We start from the raw sequence: 20,636 nt of genomic DNA, 5'->3' as shown, positions 1-20,636 counted from the left end.
TAGCGGAAACTTTAAAAAGCCGAACGGGTGGACCGTGCAGCCCAGAAGGAAGATTAACGTTACGATATGTCAGCATTGCGATGCAGTAGTAACCCCAGCAGTATTAAAGGGACTCTGCAACAACTTTCGAACAGGGTCAGAAACTCCGCCGGTCGGTAGTCGAGGGTCCCGAAAACAGGTGAGCCAAATATTATAGCGCAGCAAGCCCTGCAGCCTGGAATTCACAAAAAAATTCTCTAATTCAGTTCAAAATTCTCCACAAATGGCGATACAAGCTTAAAAATCAGTCGCCACAGCTATTGGCATCAGCCATTGGCTGATTTTGAGCATGGCACGCTAAGTTGTTGCTGGGACCGTCGCGGGAGGGCGCGACTTGTGATCGCACCGAGCAAACGCGTACTCGAAGGAAAAGAAAAAAATGAGTGAAAGTGCTCAAGGTCACGAGGCGCGCAAGACATATTTTCTCTCCCCGTGCCACCCCTCCCTCCCTGCCTAGCCTGCGGCGCTTTCATCAGGACGAGAGATGAGAGAATGCAATTGAAGCGTAACAAATATTTGTAACTCCGCTCGTACTGGACGCATTCTAAAATTTTTGGCGCTGGTGAATTCGTAAGGCAAAAAGCTAATTTCGTGAATCCATGCAATGGCTATTCGAAAAGGTGTTGCAGGGTCTTCTTTAAGTCCATCGCAAAACTTCGTAAATCAGCGCAACAGCATTCTCGACAAAACGTTTTGACCGCGAGTTCAAACGAATCCATCGTTCACGGCGGGGCGAAGCGTGAATTTGCCGACTCACTGTGTTCGCAGTGTGAAGGCGGCTGAAGTGATGGAAGAGGGCAGGTTGAGCCCCTTGGTGATCTCGCGCCAGATCTTCTTGTTAATGACCTCAACGAGGCCTCCTCGTGACACGACCAGTCGGTACAGCTCGAAAAGGTCGAGAACCTGCTTCGCCATGATCGGGATCCGGTTAACGGGCGTTCCTGCACAGAACAAGCATTCAATTGGTTAGTACGTACACTTCATCACGCACAACACAAAGACTTCAGTACTACTCGCCCCTCCCACCCATAATATAAACAAACATCAAGAAGGGGTAGCCCGTTTCACATATTTAAGAATACTGGGCTCAATAAGACAGTCAAACATGAATGTCTCATTAAGCCCGGTATACTTAAATGGACACACAATGGAGGAAATGGACACAACGCTGTCAATTGTGTCCACTTCAAAGTAATTTGAATGGAGACAAAATGGACACACAATGGATGAAATGGACACAATGCTGCGGAGCAGCCGCGGCTGGGATTCGATCCCGCAACCTTCAGGCCGGCAGTCGGGCGCCGTAATCACTAAACCACCGAGGAGCGTAAAAAATGGTTGGTTGGTATGGGGGGTTTAACGTCCCAAAACCACCATATGATTATGAGAGACGCCGTAGTGGAGGGTTCCGGAAATTTTGACCTCCTGGGGTTCTTTAATGTGCACCCAAATCTGAGCACAGGGGCCTACAACATTTCCGCCTCCATCGGAAATGCAGCCGCCGCAGCCGGGATTCAAACCCGCGACCTGCGGGTCAGCAGCCGAATACCTTAGCCACTAGACCACCACGGCGGGGCGTAAAAATGGAGCGATCACAGGCTTCTCACTAGGGCCTGTCATTAGACCCTCACTTTCGGTAGTAATAATATCTGGTGTTTTATGTCCAAAACCACGATACGATTATGATAATTGCGACCAACTGGCGTTCTTTAAAGATCACGGAGAGCGCACCGCACACGGTCCTCCACCATTTCGCCTTCCGCCGAAATGCGACGACCGTGGCGGCCTGTATCGACCCCGCGACCTTCGGGGCAGCTGCAGAGCGCCTCAACCACTGATCCGCCGTGGCGGACAACTTTCCGGATGAACGGTGGAAAGTAAAAAAGTTCTTTGGATGCAGCATCAGGGGTCTTCGGTGATCAAAAAACATGCGTATGTAGTCATAACATCGCGCGTTAAATATATAAAAAAAGACGTGGCAGACTCAACAATGTAAAGGTATGAGACGGACTTGCCTCCCCCCTCATCGATTACTCCGACGATTAGAGGGCAGATGCTAGGCAACGTTACTAGTCCTCTATCCTGCATAAATGCCTCCCAACATGCTTGCGATGTTCGTGCGCAGCGTCGCATTGTCACGGTGCTCGCTTGCCTTTGCGCGCTTGACTCGATGTCTGCGGGAGTCACACAACGCTGCACAGAAGTGGCGCATGGATTGTAACTTGAACGGCCAACGCGGGCTTACATGGCCACGGATAGCCGGTGCCGTCACACGCTCGCCGCCAATGCGGAACAGGGCGCAGCGATTTCGGCCTGAGAAGGACGACGACAGGTAGGGTCATGCAAGCATTCCGCGACCCGCGTGAGACATTCTAGGAAATACACGAAGCGGCGTTCCTACGATCATGGGTACGGGGAACTTCCGCGGTTCCCTATAGGAGAACGCTATGGGCCACCGAGCTTTTCGAAGAGGGGGGCCTGTGATCCGGGCATCCGATAAAATGACTGCAACGAGCTGCAACAGAAAACAGAAACCGATTCGGAGAGAGAGAGAGAGAGAGAGAGAGAGAGAGAGAGAGAGAGAGAGAGAGAGAGAGCAGGTTCTCGGACAGTTTGCGAGTGCGCTCAGTCATTTCGCGTGAAAGTAGAGGATTTATGAAAAGCCCGCAGATGACGCTTGTCGTGTTGCTATCTATATATAAGCAAATTACTCAATGCATACATTTCTTTTTCTTGTTCACTATTAGGAATATTGATTCAAAATTTCACTCTTTACATGGCACATCACCACGGTGGGTGCATGCCGGCAGTAATAACACATCATCTACCATCATTCGAAACACCACACAATACGTGGCCCATCACTATGGTGCCTGCGTGCCAGTAATCGTAAGACAGCATTGTCATCATGATAATTTAATCAACTTCAAGGACACTATACCTCGTGCTATATTTTGCGATTTTGGTTCAGTAGCCAAGCCAAAGATATGTATTCACAGCACAAGCATCAATCTGGCGTGCGGTCGTTGGCACAAATCCGGATCGAAGGGCGGAACATCATATATTATAAAGCATGTGCAATGCATGCTTTATGCATTGTGACTTAATGCAAAGTCACAATGCAAAGTCACAATGCATGCGCCAGCACGGTCGGTCACTGCAACCCAATGCGGCAGTCAAAACCAAGGTACGACCCAATTAAAAGTACGTATACGCCTACAGGTCTCAATCAAGATTAGAAACATAGAACGGTGAAGACTGCATCGTCGGTTAAGCTTTAACCACCGCTGCTTTGCCTGCTGAAGCCACGGCGAGTCACAAAAAGGCTTCTACTAGCGAAAAAAGCGAAGGAAAATCTCGAATCGGCTCGAAAGTAGGCGTCGGGCCGGCCGCAATCAAGCTGAGCGTAGCGGATGACACAGAAGCCACGCGGCTACCGTGAAAGACGTCAGGGAGGATCGGAGCGCGCATGCACGAGGAGGGCCGCGCGGTGGTCAAAGGCCCGTCACGAATAACTTAGCCACGTCTACGCAGAAGGGAGAACCTTTTCAATCTTTCGGACAAAACGGCGATGCCCCGCGGGGTCAGGAATGGAAATATGCGCGGGACAGGGATACGGCCAATTCGGCGAGCAACGAAGAGAAAGCAGAGAAAAAAAAAAGGAAAGAAAGAAAAAGTTGGAGGCACGCCGGACGGCAATCGAACACAAGCGCCGTCGAGCCCCGATCAAAATCCAGCGTGTGTGATTTTTTCCATAACTTAAGCCCGCAGTAGGAGCAACGGCACAAGAAGCGCGAGGATTCTCGGAAGTGGGAGGAAGAGGCGCCGTTCCTCACACAGCACTCGCTGCGCAAAGCGCCACCTGCGAAAAGGGACTGGTCGCGGTCAGGACGACGAAGGCGCCGCGAGGGGCAGGTATACGTGTAATGCAAGCAAGAAGCCGCAGCGAGAGGCGCCGTCAGAAGTTGTCCCCGCGGAAGGATGGGCTCGCGTGCAGCGCACGGCCGATCACGCGGTAGCCGCCACCGAAAGCGCGAGATCACGCCGGCGTTGCGTGGCAAAGCTGCCCAGGGGAGAGCGACGAATATCAAAGGAGGTGCAGAAGCGCTCCCAAATACAGTATTAAAAAAAGAAGGAAGTCGGGACGAGCTGCCGGCCACCGCAGTGTGCCAACGGAAGCTGCGATGACCGATGCCCGGAGCAGAGGCGAGGATGCGAGCGGAGAGAAATGAAAGGGGCGCAATGCCGGCGTAAGACGTGTCCCAGCCGCTGCGACAGCGCTCGTCATCATAATCAAGGGACGCGCAGCCGATATTATAACGGCGGGGGGCGATTCTGCGAGAGCGGCGTCCCGCTCTTCTTTTGCCGGCCTTTTCTGTCTCTTCCCTTGGAGAGGAAGTAGACGAGAGAAGAGCGAGCAAAAGCCATGCGCTGGTGGACATCAGAGGAGAGAAAATCGGTGTGCGGGCATCAAAGGAATCGTCTTACTGCGGTTACAGGCTGCTAGGTGTCGCATCGGCAGAGGAGAAAAAAAAAAGTGTCACCGTGAGCGAGAAAGGCGAGTTGGCCCGCATGCATTCGGAGACGTATTGAAAAGAAGGAATCGCAGCAACGACGAAGACGCCTCACGGGGCTTCAAAAATCGGACAGCGATGAAGACAAAATAAGCCGAACTGGATGCAACCGCGCACCGTCCAATAAAGGGGCCGGGAGGCGATGCGACGAGAAAAGCGACACGCAGCGCGCTTCAAAGTGAAGGCGCTTCGAAAAGATTACCAGCGGCCACACAAGAAGTCGAAGCCGTTCAGTCGGTCGGCACGGCAGTCGATCAGCAAAACAGGTACGCAGTGGCAGCGGCGTGCACTATGAATAAAGAGAGAATCATGCCGAAGTCAAACTTCCCGCATAATGGCGTGCTTTATGACCCCTAAAGACACGCTCTTATTCTTGGGCGTAAAATGCGCCGTGCGCAACGCGCATTGACGCTGCAGTTCTTGCATGACCGACGCATGGAAACTATTTCGTGGCTCATTGGATGTTTCTGCCGGGACGCGACAGGAGGAGGTAACTCAACGCGCTTGTATTGTACCTGGTTATCATAACAGACGATGACACGTTGACCTCATCCTGAGTGTACATGTGTTTTCATTTTGAGTGCAGCACATAATTCCGAACTACGATGCACATTGATACAGCCCTCGATCGACACCGTTGATAAAGTTTGACACTGTACGGGCGATAAGTTTTTACATCGAAATACACTGTCCTTGCATTTACACGAGTCTACACAAGCAACTGACCGTATCTTTTGTGAATTAATTCTTCTGTCGTACGGTGTACGGTGACAAAATCACAAGCGAAAATATTAATGCGGCAGTTGTAGTGGGCAAGCAATGTCACGGTAGGTATAAAAGTTACGTCGCCTTTTCCTCTTGTAATGCGAATTACATTCGCATTACAAGAGGAAAATGGGGTAACAAACCGGAGCCTTGTTCGCGTTAACCTCCTTCTATTCCATTTATCTCTCTCTCTAAGACATCACCTTAATAAGCATCAACGATTCAGACATATACACACTGCATGAGCATCGGGACCGGTCCTGTTTCCGAGCCTGCCCAACATTTCGGAAAGGTGGCTAATAAGCACGTAAGTCGTCCTGCTCAGCTGCTGTGTGTAGTCGTACGGTTGCCTGCTGCTGATGCAGTGCCCGTGTATGCCATCCCGCTTTGGCACTGAGGTACGTTTACGAGTTTACTTGGCGTGAAACGTGCATTACACACTCGTCGCATAGGTGCGTCTCTGAGACGGCGACGAAGCTCGCGACAGCTAGGTTTGCTGGTAATGCGCAGCCCCCGGATGAGCAATTAGGAACGCTCAAAAATGCAAACACACGCTGAACAATGCTTCTTTCTTCCTATATCGTGCAAACCTCTCACCTCTGCACGGACGACTCGCTCAAAGACGTGCACCGCGTGCCGTGGGCCCGTTTGTCGAATAAACCTATTACACGGCCTCCCTCGGTAATCCCGTCAACCGAGCCATTTTATCTCTCTCACGCTGCCTCTGCCGCTTGTTTTTTTTTTTTATTCTCTCGTTCCGGTAGACTCGCCCTCCGCCTGCATCTGAAATAACTGCCCCCCTCACCATCCCAGCCGCCGCGCGCAAAAGTTATACGGTCCGCACCACGCCCACACGATGTGGAGAAGTCACGTGGTCCGCACTATAAAAACTCGCGCCTCGCTCGGCCGCCCGCATAACGGCGATCGTAAAATGACGCCGTCAGGCGCCAAAGGAACAAACACGCGGTTCGGCCTGTTTTTAATTCTCGCCACCACGTGCACCAACGCTTTTCCTTCGGCCGGCTCTCCGACGAACAAGGAGGTCGGGCGACACGGGAGGACGCCTGCAGCGAGCTACTTCCTGCGGAACACGCGCACACTGTGGAACCCGCGGTGCTGTCGCCGTCGAGAGGTTACAACCACAGCGAAAACGGGCTAATCCTTTAGCGAGCGCACAGAAAGGGGCAGCACGCTGGCAAGCAAACGCATAGGTCATAAGCAAACGCTGGCAAGCAAACGCATAGGTTGCATAAGCAAACGAAAATAGGTCTTCACAGTTGGCGTAGCTGGGATGCGAGGTTAGACGAACGTTAGCAACAGATAATACGGAAAATCACGCAGTTGGCTAGAACTCTCTTAATGAACCGCTAATATCTCTAATCACATGTAGTTAAGTCTGTTCTACAATGATGTTACACGTGTTTTGCGCAACATTGGTGGTTACGCACTGCCGCCCTCCCCTCGCTTTTACTGTCAGTTGCCTCAAAGGCCCTGCAAGATGCGCTAATAAATTTATAGTTGACACGTTCAAAACTACCTTTATTGAACTTTCCATCGTTTCATTGCCCCCTTTGGTTTTATATAGTCAAGGCTCAACACGGCGAAAAGTGCTCTTCTACCGCCAATCCATATGCTGTTACTTTCATCAAGTTTTCCCCCGCGTCTGCTTCGCTTTAAGTTATACATAAGGTCCTATTTTGTGTGTTTTGCTGTCGTTATAAGAAACAATTTGACCATCCGCATTCGTGTTGCAAGCGTAGAAGAACGGCTCTGTCCGAAGCAAACGAAAACAGGAGACTTAATAAGCAGGAGGTTACAAAGCAAGAATGTAAAAATTGAACATTACTTAGTATATACATATACGCGTAGATACACCCGATGCCGCCGCAGCAAGCATAGCGCGAGGGGCTTCTTGCAAAGTAATAGAGCGCGAGAGAGCCGGCTACAGAGTCGTGGGCAGCAGCCACTTGGTCGCAGCTCATCCCGCACGGAAGCCCCGCTCGCGATGAAGACCCGCAGGGAGGACGGTCCTTTTCACGAGAATCCCCTCGGCGGCGGACGCCAATATTTGGACGTCGCGCCGCCCATTAGGAACGACGAGATATACACGCGTTGGCAAACAGCGTACGGCTTTTTATACGCGTTCGCTTCTAGCCACTACGCGGGCATCATCTGCGTATAGACTGGAATGAAGCGAATGGGGTGCGCAAGCACGTTGATTATATATATATATATATATATATATATATATATATATATATATATATATATATATATATATATATATATATATATATATATATATGTGTGTGTGTGTGTGTGTGTGTGTGTGTGTGTGTGTGTGTGTTAAGTTGCTTGAAACACGACATACGCTTTAGCACAATTCACCCTTCTCGTAACCGCAATATTCTACCATGTAATCTCACGTCGTGTATATGATGGCACTATAAGAAGCGAAGAGAACACATTATAAACCACACAGAAGAACCAGGCAGGAGAGCACTCGTCTGGGTATGGTTCTGTGCGTGCTTGCATGTGTGTTTATCTTTCCTCTTCTAAATACTACTATAGTATCACCAAGAATCCTTAAAAACTCGACGTTCTGCCATGTCACATATCTAATAAGACCACGGCAAACTAATACTCATATATTTTCGGTAGCGTGTGGTGACGATCCACCTTGCGAAATGCGTTTTTCGTCATCGTCATTACCACGCCATCGGAGGCGTCGATCAATAACGAATGGACGGATGCGCCTATTGCAACTGTGTGTCGCTTTGGCCATATATAGTGTTACGAGCGAGAGGTCTTGGAAACACGTATATTTGCCGGGCTGACTCTTCTTGCGGACTAGACCGACTTCAGTAACGCTTGTGTATGTTGCGAAGACCACGAAGTTGAGCAGCAGATTGCCATCAGGCTGCCAATCGGCGATGCCATGTGTCCGTAACATGGCACTGGTACGTAACATGGCACGTAACATGGCAGTGTTGCGCGGCGATGCCTATGTATGTCCCCTTGCACTTCGCACGACGAGGCATGCGCGCGGCCCGTGCATCTTCTGGCCATCTGTGGTGTTTTATGTCAAATAGTGTGGGAAGCCCGAGCTTGGTTGGAAGTCACAGCGGGAAAATCAGTTCGCAGACACTCGCAATCGCAGGTGAGAACACTGGAGCTATCATACATGACACAGGCGGTAACGCTGTCTGCGGACGAATAGGGTAGCGGTGCTGTCGCAATCACATGTATAGTAAGCATGTCACGCTCCCACAGGGTAGCGGTGCTGTCGCAATCACATGTATAGTAAGCATGTCACGCTCCCACAGGGTAGCGGTGCTGTCGCAATCACATGTATAGTAAGCATGTCACGCTCCCACAGTTGGATCTTGATTTATAGTTTACTGATTCCACTGGGCAATCCCACGCATTTAATGCTCAATACCTGTTCATTTTAAGAAAGTGATTCTGGTTGTCGACTTCGTAGCACCAAAGTGGTCCCGTGGCTGCACTGTAACAGACATTTTTCACCGGCAAATAGATAATATTAAGTATTCTGGGATTACAGAACACTGAACTGAAAAAATATGAATATTCTTGCAGGGGCAGCGAATTGCAAATTTAGCGGTGCTACGATCTAGTTAACCATTTCACGCAAGCGCCGAGATTAAAGCCCGTTTCAGTTTCAATCCCCAGCAGCGGAGAAGGACGGACATATGTGCAAAGAGTCGTGCGCTAAACATGTCTCGTGTGTTATCCATATGTCAGTGTAACCATGCGCGACATCATCTCGCAGTTATCACCTGTTCTCTTGCTCTCTTCTATGTTCAGCCGTATGGACTCGGTAAGCCTTCCATCGGTAAGCGCGAGCAACGAAGCGCTCCTGACGTGAGACATCGAGTGGTCCGCGCGGCCGTTCCCACGTAACATGTCGCAGCCAGACAGCCTTTTTCTAGCACCTCCTCCGATGCAGACGAATGGCGCACGCGAGACAGCGTGAGGCAGAGCGCGAAAGCGACAATTGATGTCTTTCTCGCCCCAAAGATACCTCGCCACATCTCAGAAGCCCGCACGTACCTGCCCGGTGCAGCGCTGCGGTGCTTGCAAAACGGAGCGACGAGACGTGAGAGAGCCGCTATTACGACAGTCGTTCGCCACAGGACCCACGCGAAGACGAAAGTAGCGAGACGCACCGTGGGCTCGGAGGTGACAAATTTGGATCCTCGCTGCCCATTTGTCACCGGGACTCGGTGGACAGGCGTGTGGGCGCCGCCTCGCTACAATGTCACCTCCCCGTCGCGCCGCTCGGCCAACGAGCGGTGCATTGCACCTCAAGATGGCTCCCCGACAGTGTCACATTCAGCGAGTGCGGAGCCACTTCTCCAGCCAAGGCATCGACAACTGCGTCACAAGGAGCGAGGCGAGACTTTGGCAGTGAAGCGGCGGGTCCCACTGGCTTCGTATATAGCCGAGAGCCTGGACTGAAGAACGTGACCATCCTAGCCTTTTGAAATGGCCAACTCCAACGTGGTAAACAACGCCAGCGAAACAAGAACGAGCAAAAAGCAACAACAGAACGCCACGTCGTCCATTTATTGTCTCCATGTCCTAGTTTTTTTTACCGGTCTCTTCCTTTGTTTGTTGTCCTTTATATTTATTTTCGCACTGCATAAACCAAATGAAGAGAATCAACAAATACCCTATTCGCACCCTTCCCTCTCCTATCGTGGATTCACCTTAGCTTCCAAGACTATACCTAAATTAAACATCTCACGCAGCACCCCTAACAAGGTTTCTTCACAATTGAAAAATAACATTCTGGCAGAACGATTTTAGAAGTACAACCGACATCAAGAGCCCCGTGTTACAGTATGCACGCACGTAGCCTGCAGGCATAATACATACGACTCTTGCTTTGTCCGAATGGAAAGGCGAAGTCATGCGTGCGTGAGAAAGTCAACGAACGAGCAGCTCCTTGGGAAGATGCCACAAATCGAACCGCTCTATCGCTGGACGTAAAAATTTCTCCGCACGCATTCCTCTCCCAGCCAGATCGAGACACTGTCAGCGACGAAAGAATCCCGTCTGTGGACTCACGAAGGCATAGAAGTTATGACAGTGAATCCACAAGGACACTGCCGACCGTACAAGAAAGGTTCATCATTGCAGGCTGCATTTCTATCAGAAGGCCAGCTTAATGTCAGTCGAATCGTGTGCTAAGAGCCACTTTGTCGGTGCAGAGTGGTAATGTTGTGAGCGCCGAATAAAAGCTTTTCAGAACAGCCGGCGTCAGTGTCATCTGTATGTCTTCTACTTGCATTTTATTTCTGTTTAATTGCTTTGGCATCCTATTCGTGCTACAGTCGCGGTGTCACCAACCTACCCGTCTACGCGCGACAAACAAGCCGGCTTTAGGATCCAAGAGCCACAATCGCCAAGAAGCCCCGAATTATCGGCGTCAGTTGAAAGGCGACTACTGCGAAAGATAACAAACGCTTCTTCTAATCCGTTCATCAGGTTGGAAATTCAGACAGGGCCACCCTGCTGGCGACACGCATATAACTGCGCCAAAGAGAGAGAAAGAAGGTGCAGTTCCATTTGTCTGTCATCGCGAATTGATACAAATGCAGACATCGGGCGCGAGAATCTCGGAAGAAATGCGCAACGCATCCAGGGAAGCCATGTCGCCGAGCACCCGCGCTCACGTAGCGTGTGCGGTGAGGAGGCGACAGAGGACAACAAAGCAAGAAGCAAAACTCGGGATCAACGCGAAAGCACTGACCGCGCGACGCGACGGAAAAGCCAGGGCCCGAAGGGGTGTAAAAGAAAAGCAATGCTCTCTCCAGAGAGAGCCGATGTGCCACGTTCGCGCCGCCAATTTATAGCGGTCATTAGGAAATCTGCCGTCGGACAGCGGCGGCGACAGATGAAATCATCGGACGCCGGGGGCGCTTTGCACCGACGACGGCTTTCGATGGGCCGGGCGAACGGCCTCTGTCGGCGGTGAGAGGGAAAGGGGCAACGGAGTTTGCGCTACCGCGGCAGACCACAGTAGCGGCGGCGGCACGTCGCATATCGCGGCTTCTTGTCCCTTTTCTCTGTGCCGACGCGAGAAGTTCACTGTAATCGCGGCGTACACCACGACCATCGAACAAGAGAACCAGGAGAGCAGAACCCTTTCATCCCCCCGCTAGGACCTCCAGCGAATGCAGCTTTTGCTTTCATGAGCGCGGAATTAGCGCCCGGCTTTCTCGCTGCGACCGCGCCGCTCATCAGATACTTACGAAAAGAGTAGTCGGGAGGGAAGAGGAGGAGGGTCTCTGATGAATATACGCTGCGGCGGCTGGTCCCAGATGGAGACGCATTCGGCGGATTCTTCTCCTCCTCTTTCGGAACACGCCGCAGCGCTCGTCGATGCCGCCGGTCGGGAATGGGTGAGATACGAGCGTCGCCGCGCGCGACCGATTCGCGTCGCTAATGCGTCGTCGGCGATGCGCGGTCGCGCGGTGGCACGTGAGAATCGTGGGGTTCGATGGCCGCCAGCTGCTTCCTCCCTGCTTCGGAATCTCTGCGACCACAGCCACGGCAGAGTAACACAGCCGGGGCCTCATCGCGCCCCGTACCTTTCTCTTTTATAATAAATGTTTTTCATCATCATCATCGCGAGAAAGTCGGCAGCCACCGAAAACGAATTTGAATGCAGGTATACAAGATGAATGGGCTGATTCTGCTGCAGCATCAAGTTCTGAGCACGAGAATATTAGTGGCATAACTGACATTCGAAGTGGCATTAGTGTGTGTCGTTTATTGGGCGAGTTTGTAAATGCATACTGGTAGGGTCTCCCCACCGAAGATTGGTACGTTTTGTGTCTGCTCTTAGTTATATTATTCAGCAGCATCATATCTTTTTTTCCCAACTCGAATAGGAGCACGAACCTTTGGCTTAGCGAAGTAAATGTTTTCCTCCTTTTATCATTCATTTTTCAATACTGTTGAACCAGGATTAACGAGATTTCACACTTGCGGTGACATTTGGAATGTAAAAGATTATTGAAAACAGTAAGATGTCACCTGGGATATGCTTCGCGTGAACAGTCTACATCGTGTCCTGTCGCTACGCAAGCGGGAAAATTCAAGCTGGTTGCAGATGGGTTGTGGCAGAGAATGCCCACACTGTACGGCCTCGTCGCAATTAAGAGCGGTCGACGCAAACGGTTGTGCCAGTCATGCTAATTCAAATGATTATTGTAAGAAAAAAAAATACTTGTTTCTACCTTACCCCATGCTGAATATCATCGGAGGTTAGCATGTCACATGTCGGAAGCCAGACACACTAGTGGAGTGTGATTGAGCGTTCGAAGTGCCGGATCTGTTTCAATATCTGATCTATATAGAGTGTGCTCTCGGCTTGGTCTGAATCAACGCAGAAATTAAATTTGACGAGTCGACATATCGCGTGAAGGACTAAGACAAACGAATAAGTGATGGCGCGCAGCCTAGTCGACTATTCAAAATGGACAACATTAGATAAAAACGGCCACGTTAGCAGGGATTACAAGTTTGCACTTGTACGTATTCTTGCCAAAACTTGACAGCCATTGCGGTCATTGCCTCAGCAAAACAATGCGAGTTGTCGCTGCAGGCACTCGTCAGTTACAAGGCCACCCCTGGAGAAATGTTATCAAAGCAATGATGCGCTGCATTGAACCAGTAGCAAAAGAAACACAATCTTCGGCGTCTGGCACACGCAGATAAGCTCGCTCATTGACTTGCATCAGCACAGACTCGCTCGCATACGCTCTGCCGCCCGACAATAAACGAAATAACCGCCATCTCACTCGAGATGAACGCCGAAATAATTGTGAGTGCGCCAACAGGTCTGTCCGAAAGACTCCCACTCGTATACATACAAAGAACAACGCGCTCAGCGCACGAAGTAGCCGATCACCACACGCTCAAACCTTCTCAGGGCGAAGCACGGAATTAAAAACACAGTTAAGGCCTTTGTTGCACCGCACACGTCCCGTTGCCAACAACGCGCCATTCACATCGTATTCCCAACACAAGGAATATCACTCGCCGAGGCGCCGTCACCTTAAGACCAACGGGGTGTCGACACGAGCGCGTCCGCCTTCATACGCACAGTGCAGAGACAACAACAGCCACTGTGACTCCTCGTCCTATACGATACGATCGCGAGATCCGGGGCACCCGCCGGGCTCGTCCCACCTCATCACTTCTCCACACACACTGCCTTTGTTCTGCAAGCAGTACGAACGAAATGGACGTGGCTAACGGTCACTGTCTCTACGAAAGAGATGCACCCAACGCTAAATGTCTTTACCGTGTGCAGGACGCATCGATAGATTGGAGAGCGAGTAATTCGCCACGTCGTCGTACCGTGCCGTACCGCGCGGAAATGGACTATTCGATGGAAGGAACATTGCGCCGTTCTTGTGCTCCGAGGGGCGAAACAGGAACACCGAGAATCACGCGCGCCCGGCCTTCGTATAGCGAGTACGCGCGCGCGCGCGCACGTTTTCGAGAATGGTTCTGGCGCGTGATGCCTTCCTCACGCCTCGGGCGCGCATGTTGCGTTATAAGCGTACGCGCTAGTCGATCGTGGACGATCGCGGATACGGCCCTGCAACCACACGGCACGCTCAAGATGATATCGCACGGAGGTTGCACCGCCGGAGCCATAAAACCCCGACGCCTTAGCACAGATCGATGCATGTAGAACAGTTCATGTACTTACTATACGTTATTTCTGTTTTCTTGGGAGCGCTATCGACGTCTAACCTTGAAACATCCTTTTTCTTTCTCTTTATTCGTTTTTTTCTTCGCCTTTTAAATATTACGAACTACGCGTGGCAGGAAAGCGTAAGAGAAAGTCATAGAATCTGTATAGAAGGATGCAATGAGATCGCTTTACTTCCATGAGCGAGCTGGCGGCTACATAGAGTGTGACGATAGACAACCTGTATTAGTCGCGAAAATTCACACTTTACGCAGTCTACGAGACTTACTGTGACACAAGCGCAAACAGATAAGTGAATAAGGCACGAAACATCACCAGCTGTCAGTCAGTCACTGCTGGAGATGACATATTCTCCCAAGTCTTACATTTATAATACAGCCCCTGTATGAGGAAAAATTGCAAAAACCGAAAAAAAGCACAGTTGAAACTACGGACACGAGGAGTCGCTGAAAAGGCGTATACGTGTAAACATCCCTAGTCGTATAAAACATTCAGTCCACAGCATTTCCTCCTCAAAGGCAGATGCGAACAAACGCGTACCTATATGGGCACGCACTTCAATTTGACGTCGTGAGCCGGAGGGCCGGTGACCTCTCCTTCGGAGAACATTGCCGGTTGAACGAGCGGGACTATTTTTTTTTTTTTGGTCACGTATAGGCGGTCGTCTAGTCGAGGTCTCTCTGGACTTCTTAAGTTGTATCGGACTATAACAACCATGCAGAAAGCAGCAGTCCCTCGAATGTCTGCTCGGAAACGCCGACGGCAGAGTGTACACCAAACAGCTTTCAGCATATGCACTGCCTTTTATCTCAAGTCCGCAAACGGTAAAAAAAAAATTTCAGACCATTTTCCTCGCCATTTTCCTGTTTCGGCGTTGAGCTTCACTTTCTCTTTTCTTTCTGTCTTTATTGCCAGAGAACGCAAGCATTCCGGGCCTCGTGGGGCCGCAAACGGAGCTCGGTGATAGTGCGACTCATTTGTGGACGACCGACCAGGCAGCTCTCAACACAGGGCGCCACCCAAAACATGCCGATCCGAAGATCCAACAGACGACAGCATACGCTCTGCTCATCCCCACTTGTTCTCGCAAGCAGCACACACTTCCACGTTTCACTTTCTTAAGTTCGCTTTCAGCTGCTGGCCAACATGCCCCGCAGGTCCGTCCACGATGCAGGAAGCTTTCTGCTTGTGGCACAGGGCCCTGTTGTGAGAGATTGGGACGACACAAACATCTGCTGCGAACGAACGTAGCTGTCCGTCAGAAGGACTTGACAAGAAAAGCCGACTGCGTTCGCTCAGAGCGAATGATGAACAAGAACTTTCGGGAGGAAATGGACGTGTTCTGCACGCTCGTTACATGCGAGGACACGAGGAAAGAATCAGTTGGTGGTAGGGCTAAACGTGACCCACAGAGAACGTCGGCGAGGAACTGGTAGACGGTTGTCATACGAGAAGAAAACAGAAGCAGGGTCTGTTTGCTGTGCTAGAACACGGAAAGCTGTTTTCGTTGCAAGGAACGCACTTCCAAGGTGAAACAGCGGGCTGAACGCGAAGAAGCCTCGTGAGGACAGGATGCATGAAAATTGCCGCCCGCATCTTCCCACGGGGGGAACTCGAGTAAATGCGTCGCAGTGCGTGTGTGTGTGTGGAGGGGTGGGGGGGACATCGCGTGAATGTTGCGTGATTGGGTATGTATTGGGAATGCTTAATTGTCATTTCGTCTTTATTGTTCTTATTTACTGAATGAAGGAGAAGCGTTGCCTTCAACGTCAAGCGAAAGCCAAGACGCCCTTGAATGAATTCCGAACGCGCGATCCAGCGGCCAATGAACGGTTGTGCAGCGCGAGCAGTAGTTTTTTTTTTTTTTTAACCAGCAAACGCTGCGTCGGTCTTGCGAGGTGAGATAGGGAGACGAGAGCGACAGTTTTGCGAGTGTCTTCTTGAGCCGGCACGAGATGCGAGCATGCGCATTGGGGGTGTGGACGGCGCCGACACCGACGTCAAAGCGCGACATCGTGCAACTAAAAAATGCTCCACATTTAAAGAAAGCAAGCGAATCAAATCATGCCAAGGGGGAATAAGATGTCACGACGCTATAATTGGGTACCAACCACAAAATACCGCCCCCTCCCCCTTTTTTTTAAGTGTGGACAAGCTCCTGCGCATGCCTGTACACCTGATATGGACAGACAGACAGACAGACAGACAGACAGACAGACAGACAGACAGACAGACAGACAGACAGACAGACAGACAGACAGACAGACAGATAGATAGATAGATAGATAGATAGATAGATAGATAGATAGATAGATAGATAGATAGATAGATAGATAGATAGATAGATAGATAGATAAAAGCTTCGGAGCTCGACAGACAGACAGCTTGGGGCCCTCGAAGAACTAGAGCTTTTGGTTTAGGTTTTGCAAAGACTCTTACTAGGGAGCACAACGCACCGTAGGAAAACACAGAAAATAGAGAGCGAGGGGGTGGAGAGGTTACCTTCTCGAGATATGTGTCCCCACATCACCAAGCGCCAATCAGGAGCACCTCTATCCTCATTAGAAAATCCCGTTTGCGTTCGGCGGCAATGGTACATGAACCCGGTACCTCCAGCATTGGAAGCCGACGCTCTGCCAGTTGATTATCGCAGTGCCACTATACTGCTCCAAGTGTGTGCTTAAGTGACGGTCCCTCTTTCTTACATCCCGTCTTTTGACCCATGGTCTCTTTCTCTCAGTGCAGGGTAGTAAACCAGGCCTGCATTTCTTTAACCTTCCCGCCTTTCCTTGATTCAATCTCTTAGCGTTGTCAGTGTAATCACACTAGTTCCTCCACAATGAAATTCACTTGGATATTCAATGTTCTGCGGATAAGATAGTTCTGACGTCGACGGCACAATGCAGTGTTGAAAAAAATATTTTTTCATCTTCAAGTATCCCAAAGCGTACTCTATTTATAACCGAGAGCTTCAGTTGAACATGTGCATAAGACTTCCAACGACGACAGTCAAGCTTTCGTGCAGTTTCGTCATTGGACCTGTGCTCTCTACGTTACTATCAGGAACTCTGAGTCATGTACGATGTGGCGCACGCGTATACCTGCACGTCGTTCCGAAATGCACAGACTACCATTCTCGGGGGCAATATTTATTAAATTAGTGTTAGGGTTCAACGCAGTGCTTGCTCCAGCGCGTCTAAACTACGATGTTAGTCGTCACATTTGCCACAGATTACGCGCAAGCAGATGCGACCTCGTTCTGGCTGCTATTCGCATTCCCATTCCGCGCACGAAAAAAAAAAAAACGATAGACTAGCGACCTTTCACAGCATTCGCAAGCGGCAAGACATCGATGTCTATTTGGCTCATGCACTTCCAAGCGAGCAGACCATTGGCCGAGGCTGGTAAGAACGGGCGCCGACAGAAGGAAGGAGTCACAGAACGCCCCCCAGAAATGAAGTGGTGTTCTACGACAAAAAGACGAGGAGGCGTTACTGCACTGAGCTCTCAGAAAAAATAATAATAATAACGAAAAAAAAAGGCAATAGGGCAAGTGAATGCAGCCCTGCGGCTTCGAAGGGCTGGTGGCCACGTCCTGCTGTACACAAGCAGTGTGTAGTATGTGGGATGGGCTGTGATGACTCTGGAGACCCCGTAACCTTTGACCTCGCTCAGCCCTTAGACCAGGGAACTGAGTTCCTCCTCACCTTTCCGCATACGGTCGCCACTGTTCCTTATTTCGTTCCGCGAATGTTTTCGTCCGTTCCATTGCGCAGTCTCCGAAGGTCCATATCCACGAAAAGCACGCTGTGCCAAACAAGGTATTCTATTCTAACGCACGAACCTCGTTTAAAAAAAAAGGTTATCTGTCAGTTTGTGTATGTCCGTGTTAATTATTGGTTGCGCGTAATTAGTTAGGAAGTAATAATTAATAAACGTAAAGTTCGAGCCTTGGTGCAACTTTAACACATGCTGTTACAGGGCGTGGAAAACCTGTAGCCAAATACAATCAATGTTGCGATAACGCGGCAGTGAAAAAATGCGCCTTGCTCTCTCCTTCCTTTCCCTATGTATTTACCTTTTAATCCTATCCTTTTAATCCCTCTAACAGCTAACTCTCGCATTCTCGTTACGCTATGATTGCTGCCGTATTCCACTCAATGCTAATTATGCATTGATCATGCACACGTTATCCAGGAAGACGCCCTCACGATTTTCGCTCATAACATCTAGCTGTAAAGCTTCAGATCACGCATACTTTATTGAGAACATCGGGTTAAATCGTTAAATTACAATAATAACGACAGAGTGCACGTTAAAGAACCCCAGGTGGTCGAAATTTCCGGAGCCCTCCAGTACGGCGTCTCTCATAATGATATTGCTACGGAGAGGAAGAAAAGGAAGAGGTGCGACTGACAGGCGCGCGACTGGGCCAATCAGCCATTGTGTCTCTTGCCTGTAGTTTTTACTCTGCAAATACATCTCGCTCAGAAGCAACCAACCTCGTAACATATTGGTGAGAGGTGCTGGGTAACCATCAGGCAACGGAGCTCCGCAGCGGACGTCGCATCGCCCTTCCAGCCATGGCCAATGCTCAGCCCTCCGCGTCAACGTCAGCGTCTCCGACGAACATGGCGTCGCAACCGTACGTTTTCACGCCTCTCAAGGATCCCGGTACATTCTGCGGAACCGATGGCGTCGACGTTGACGATTGGCTGGCCATGTTTGAACGAGTGAGTGTGCCGAACAGATGGGATCCCACACTTCAGTTGGCTAATGTGCTGTTCTATTTGAGAGGCACGGCCAAGGTGTGGTATGAGAACAATGAAGAAGAACTCACAAGCTGGGACCAATGCAAAGCAAAGATGCGGGAGGTGTTTGGCAAAACCGCCAGTCGGAAGATCGCCGCCAAAAAGGAATTGGCCTGCCGTGCCCAATCCCCTACGGAGTCATACCTCGCTTACATTCAAGACGTGCTGGCCCTCTGCCGAAAGGCCGAAAGCGACATGACAGAAGGTGACAAGGTGGGACATGTTCTGAAAGGGATTGCCGACGACGCGTTCAATCTCCTGATGTGCAAGGGCTGTTCCACCGTAGACGCGATCATCAAAGAGTGTCGTCAGTTCGAGCAAGTGAAAAGTCGCCGCATTCTACAAACATTCGCTCGACTCCCAAACACCGCTGCAACATCTACTTGCGAGGACCAGTCAACACCACAACGTGCATCGCCGCCGGGAGACCTTACACGCATTGTTCGTCGTGAACTGGAAGCTATGGCGCCCTCGGCGTTCTATTCGCGCAGTACCGATGCCACTCCTGTTACTGTTCCTCTTGTTCAAGCCATCGTGCGCCGGGAGCTTGAAAACATCGGAGTGCATTCCGTGTGCCATGTCACCGCGCCTAGAGTCAGCGAACGCCCTTTCGTGATGCCCTTCTCCGACCGACGGTCTTCTCCACGTACTCGCAACCCGGCTGAGTGGCGAACTGCAGATGACCGCCCTATATGTTTCAACTGCCACCGCGTTGGACATATTGCCCGTTACTGCCGCAACACATGGTCCTCGGCACATCGCGCAACGACCAATATGACCCGTTTCGACGATACCGCCCGCACCTTTCCACCTGCCGAAGAGCCCAATGCCATTGACCATTCTCGGAACACTTGGTACAGCCGCTCGCCTTCACCACGTGGGCACCAGTCTCGATCGCCGCAAACACGTCGCCCATCGTCCCGTTCGCCGCAGCCACGGCGCTTCTCGTCCCCCGTGGCTTCCGGCCGCGTTGTCTCGGAAAACTGAGAAATGCAGCCCCCGGAGGTGGTGCTGCATTGACGACTTCCGCAGCAAATCCTCTTTCCGTTCCCACCAGACGAAGTGTAATAGACGTTAAAGTAGACGGCGAACCTGTACAAGCACTTGTCGACACCGGCGCAAGCATTTCGGTCATGAGTTCAAGCCTACGCACACGTTTAAAGAAAGTTCTGACACCAGCGGCTGCACAAATGCTCCGTGTGGCCGATGGCGGCACGCCGATAGTTCTCGGTCTGTGCACTGCCCGCTTACGTATAAAGGACCACACTACTTCTGTCATTTTAGCCGTGATTGACCACTGCCCTTATGACATTATCCTAGGCCTGGACTTCTTGTCGAATCATTCTGCTCTGATCGATTGTGCTACAGGCGTTCTTCAGCTAGAGTTGCCTCAGATAGTCGCTGACCCCCCCACTGCCCCGCCGCGCCTGTGCTCTCTTCAGGATGTGCGGCTGTCAGCTCAGGCAGCCACCTTCGTCGTTTTGACCGCACAGCCCCAAGTTCCCGATGGTCAATATGTCCTCCTTCCTCTCGCCGACGTCCTCTTGAGCCGCAACATTGCCATTCCCCATACGCTTGTGACTGTTACTGACAATTGTACCTCGCTTCCACTTCTCAATTTCAGCTTGTGCCCTCAAGTGCTTCCTCGTGGCATGTTCTTGGCCAGCGTATCTAATGCTGACGAATTCG

At 50.8% G+C, this 20,636-nt stretch overlaps 1 protein-coding gene across 4 annotated transcripts in view; it reads right to left on the bottom strand.

Moving 5' to 3' along the window:
- The window catches only part of LOC119186379 (AT-rich interactive domain-containing protein 3C), a 236,714-nt gene that overhangs the window by 31,664 nt on the left and 184,414 nt on the right, over positions 1–20,636 (bottom strand). For all 4 annotated transcript variants that reach the window (XM_075893212.1, XM_075893219.1, XM_037435017.2 and 1 more), the window contains one exon: positions 797–980. In XM_075893212.1, the coding sequence (XP_075749327.1) occupies positions 797–980 (184 nt within the window). The remainder of the gene's footprint in view (positions 1–796; positions 981–20,636) is intronic.

This window comes from Rhipicephalus microplus, chromosome 1 (genome assembly GCF_043290135.1).
Source record: "Rhipicephalus microplus isolate Deutch F79 chromosome 1, USDA_Rmic, whole genome shotgun sequence".
Lineage (NCBI taxonomy): Eukaryota > Metazoa > Arthropoda > Arachnida > Ixodida > Ixodidae > Rhipicephalus > Rhipicephalus microplus.
The sequence above is the reverse complement of the archived record's forward strand: the minus strand, read 5'-3'. Positions and strand labels throughout refer to the sequence as shown.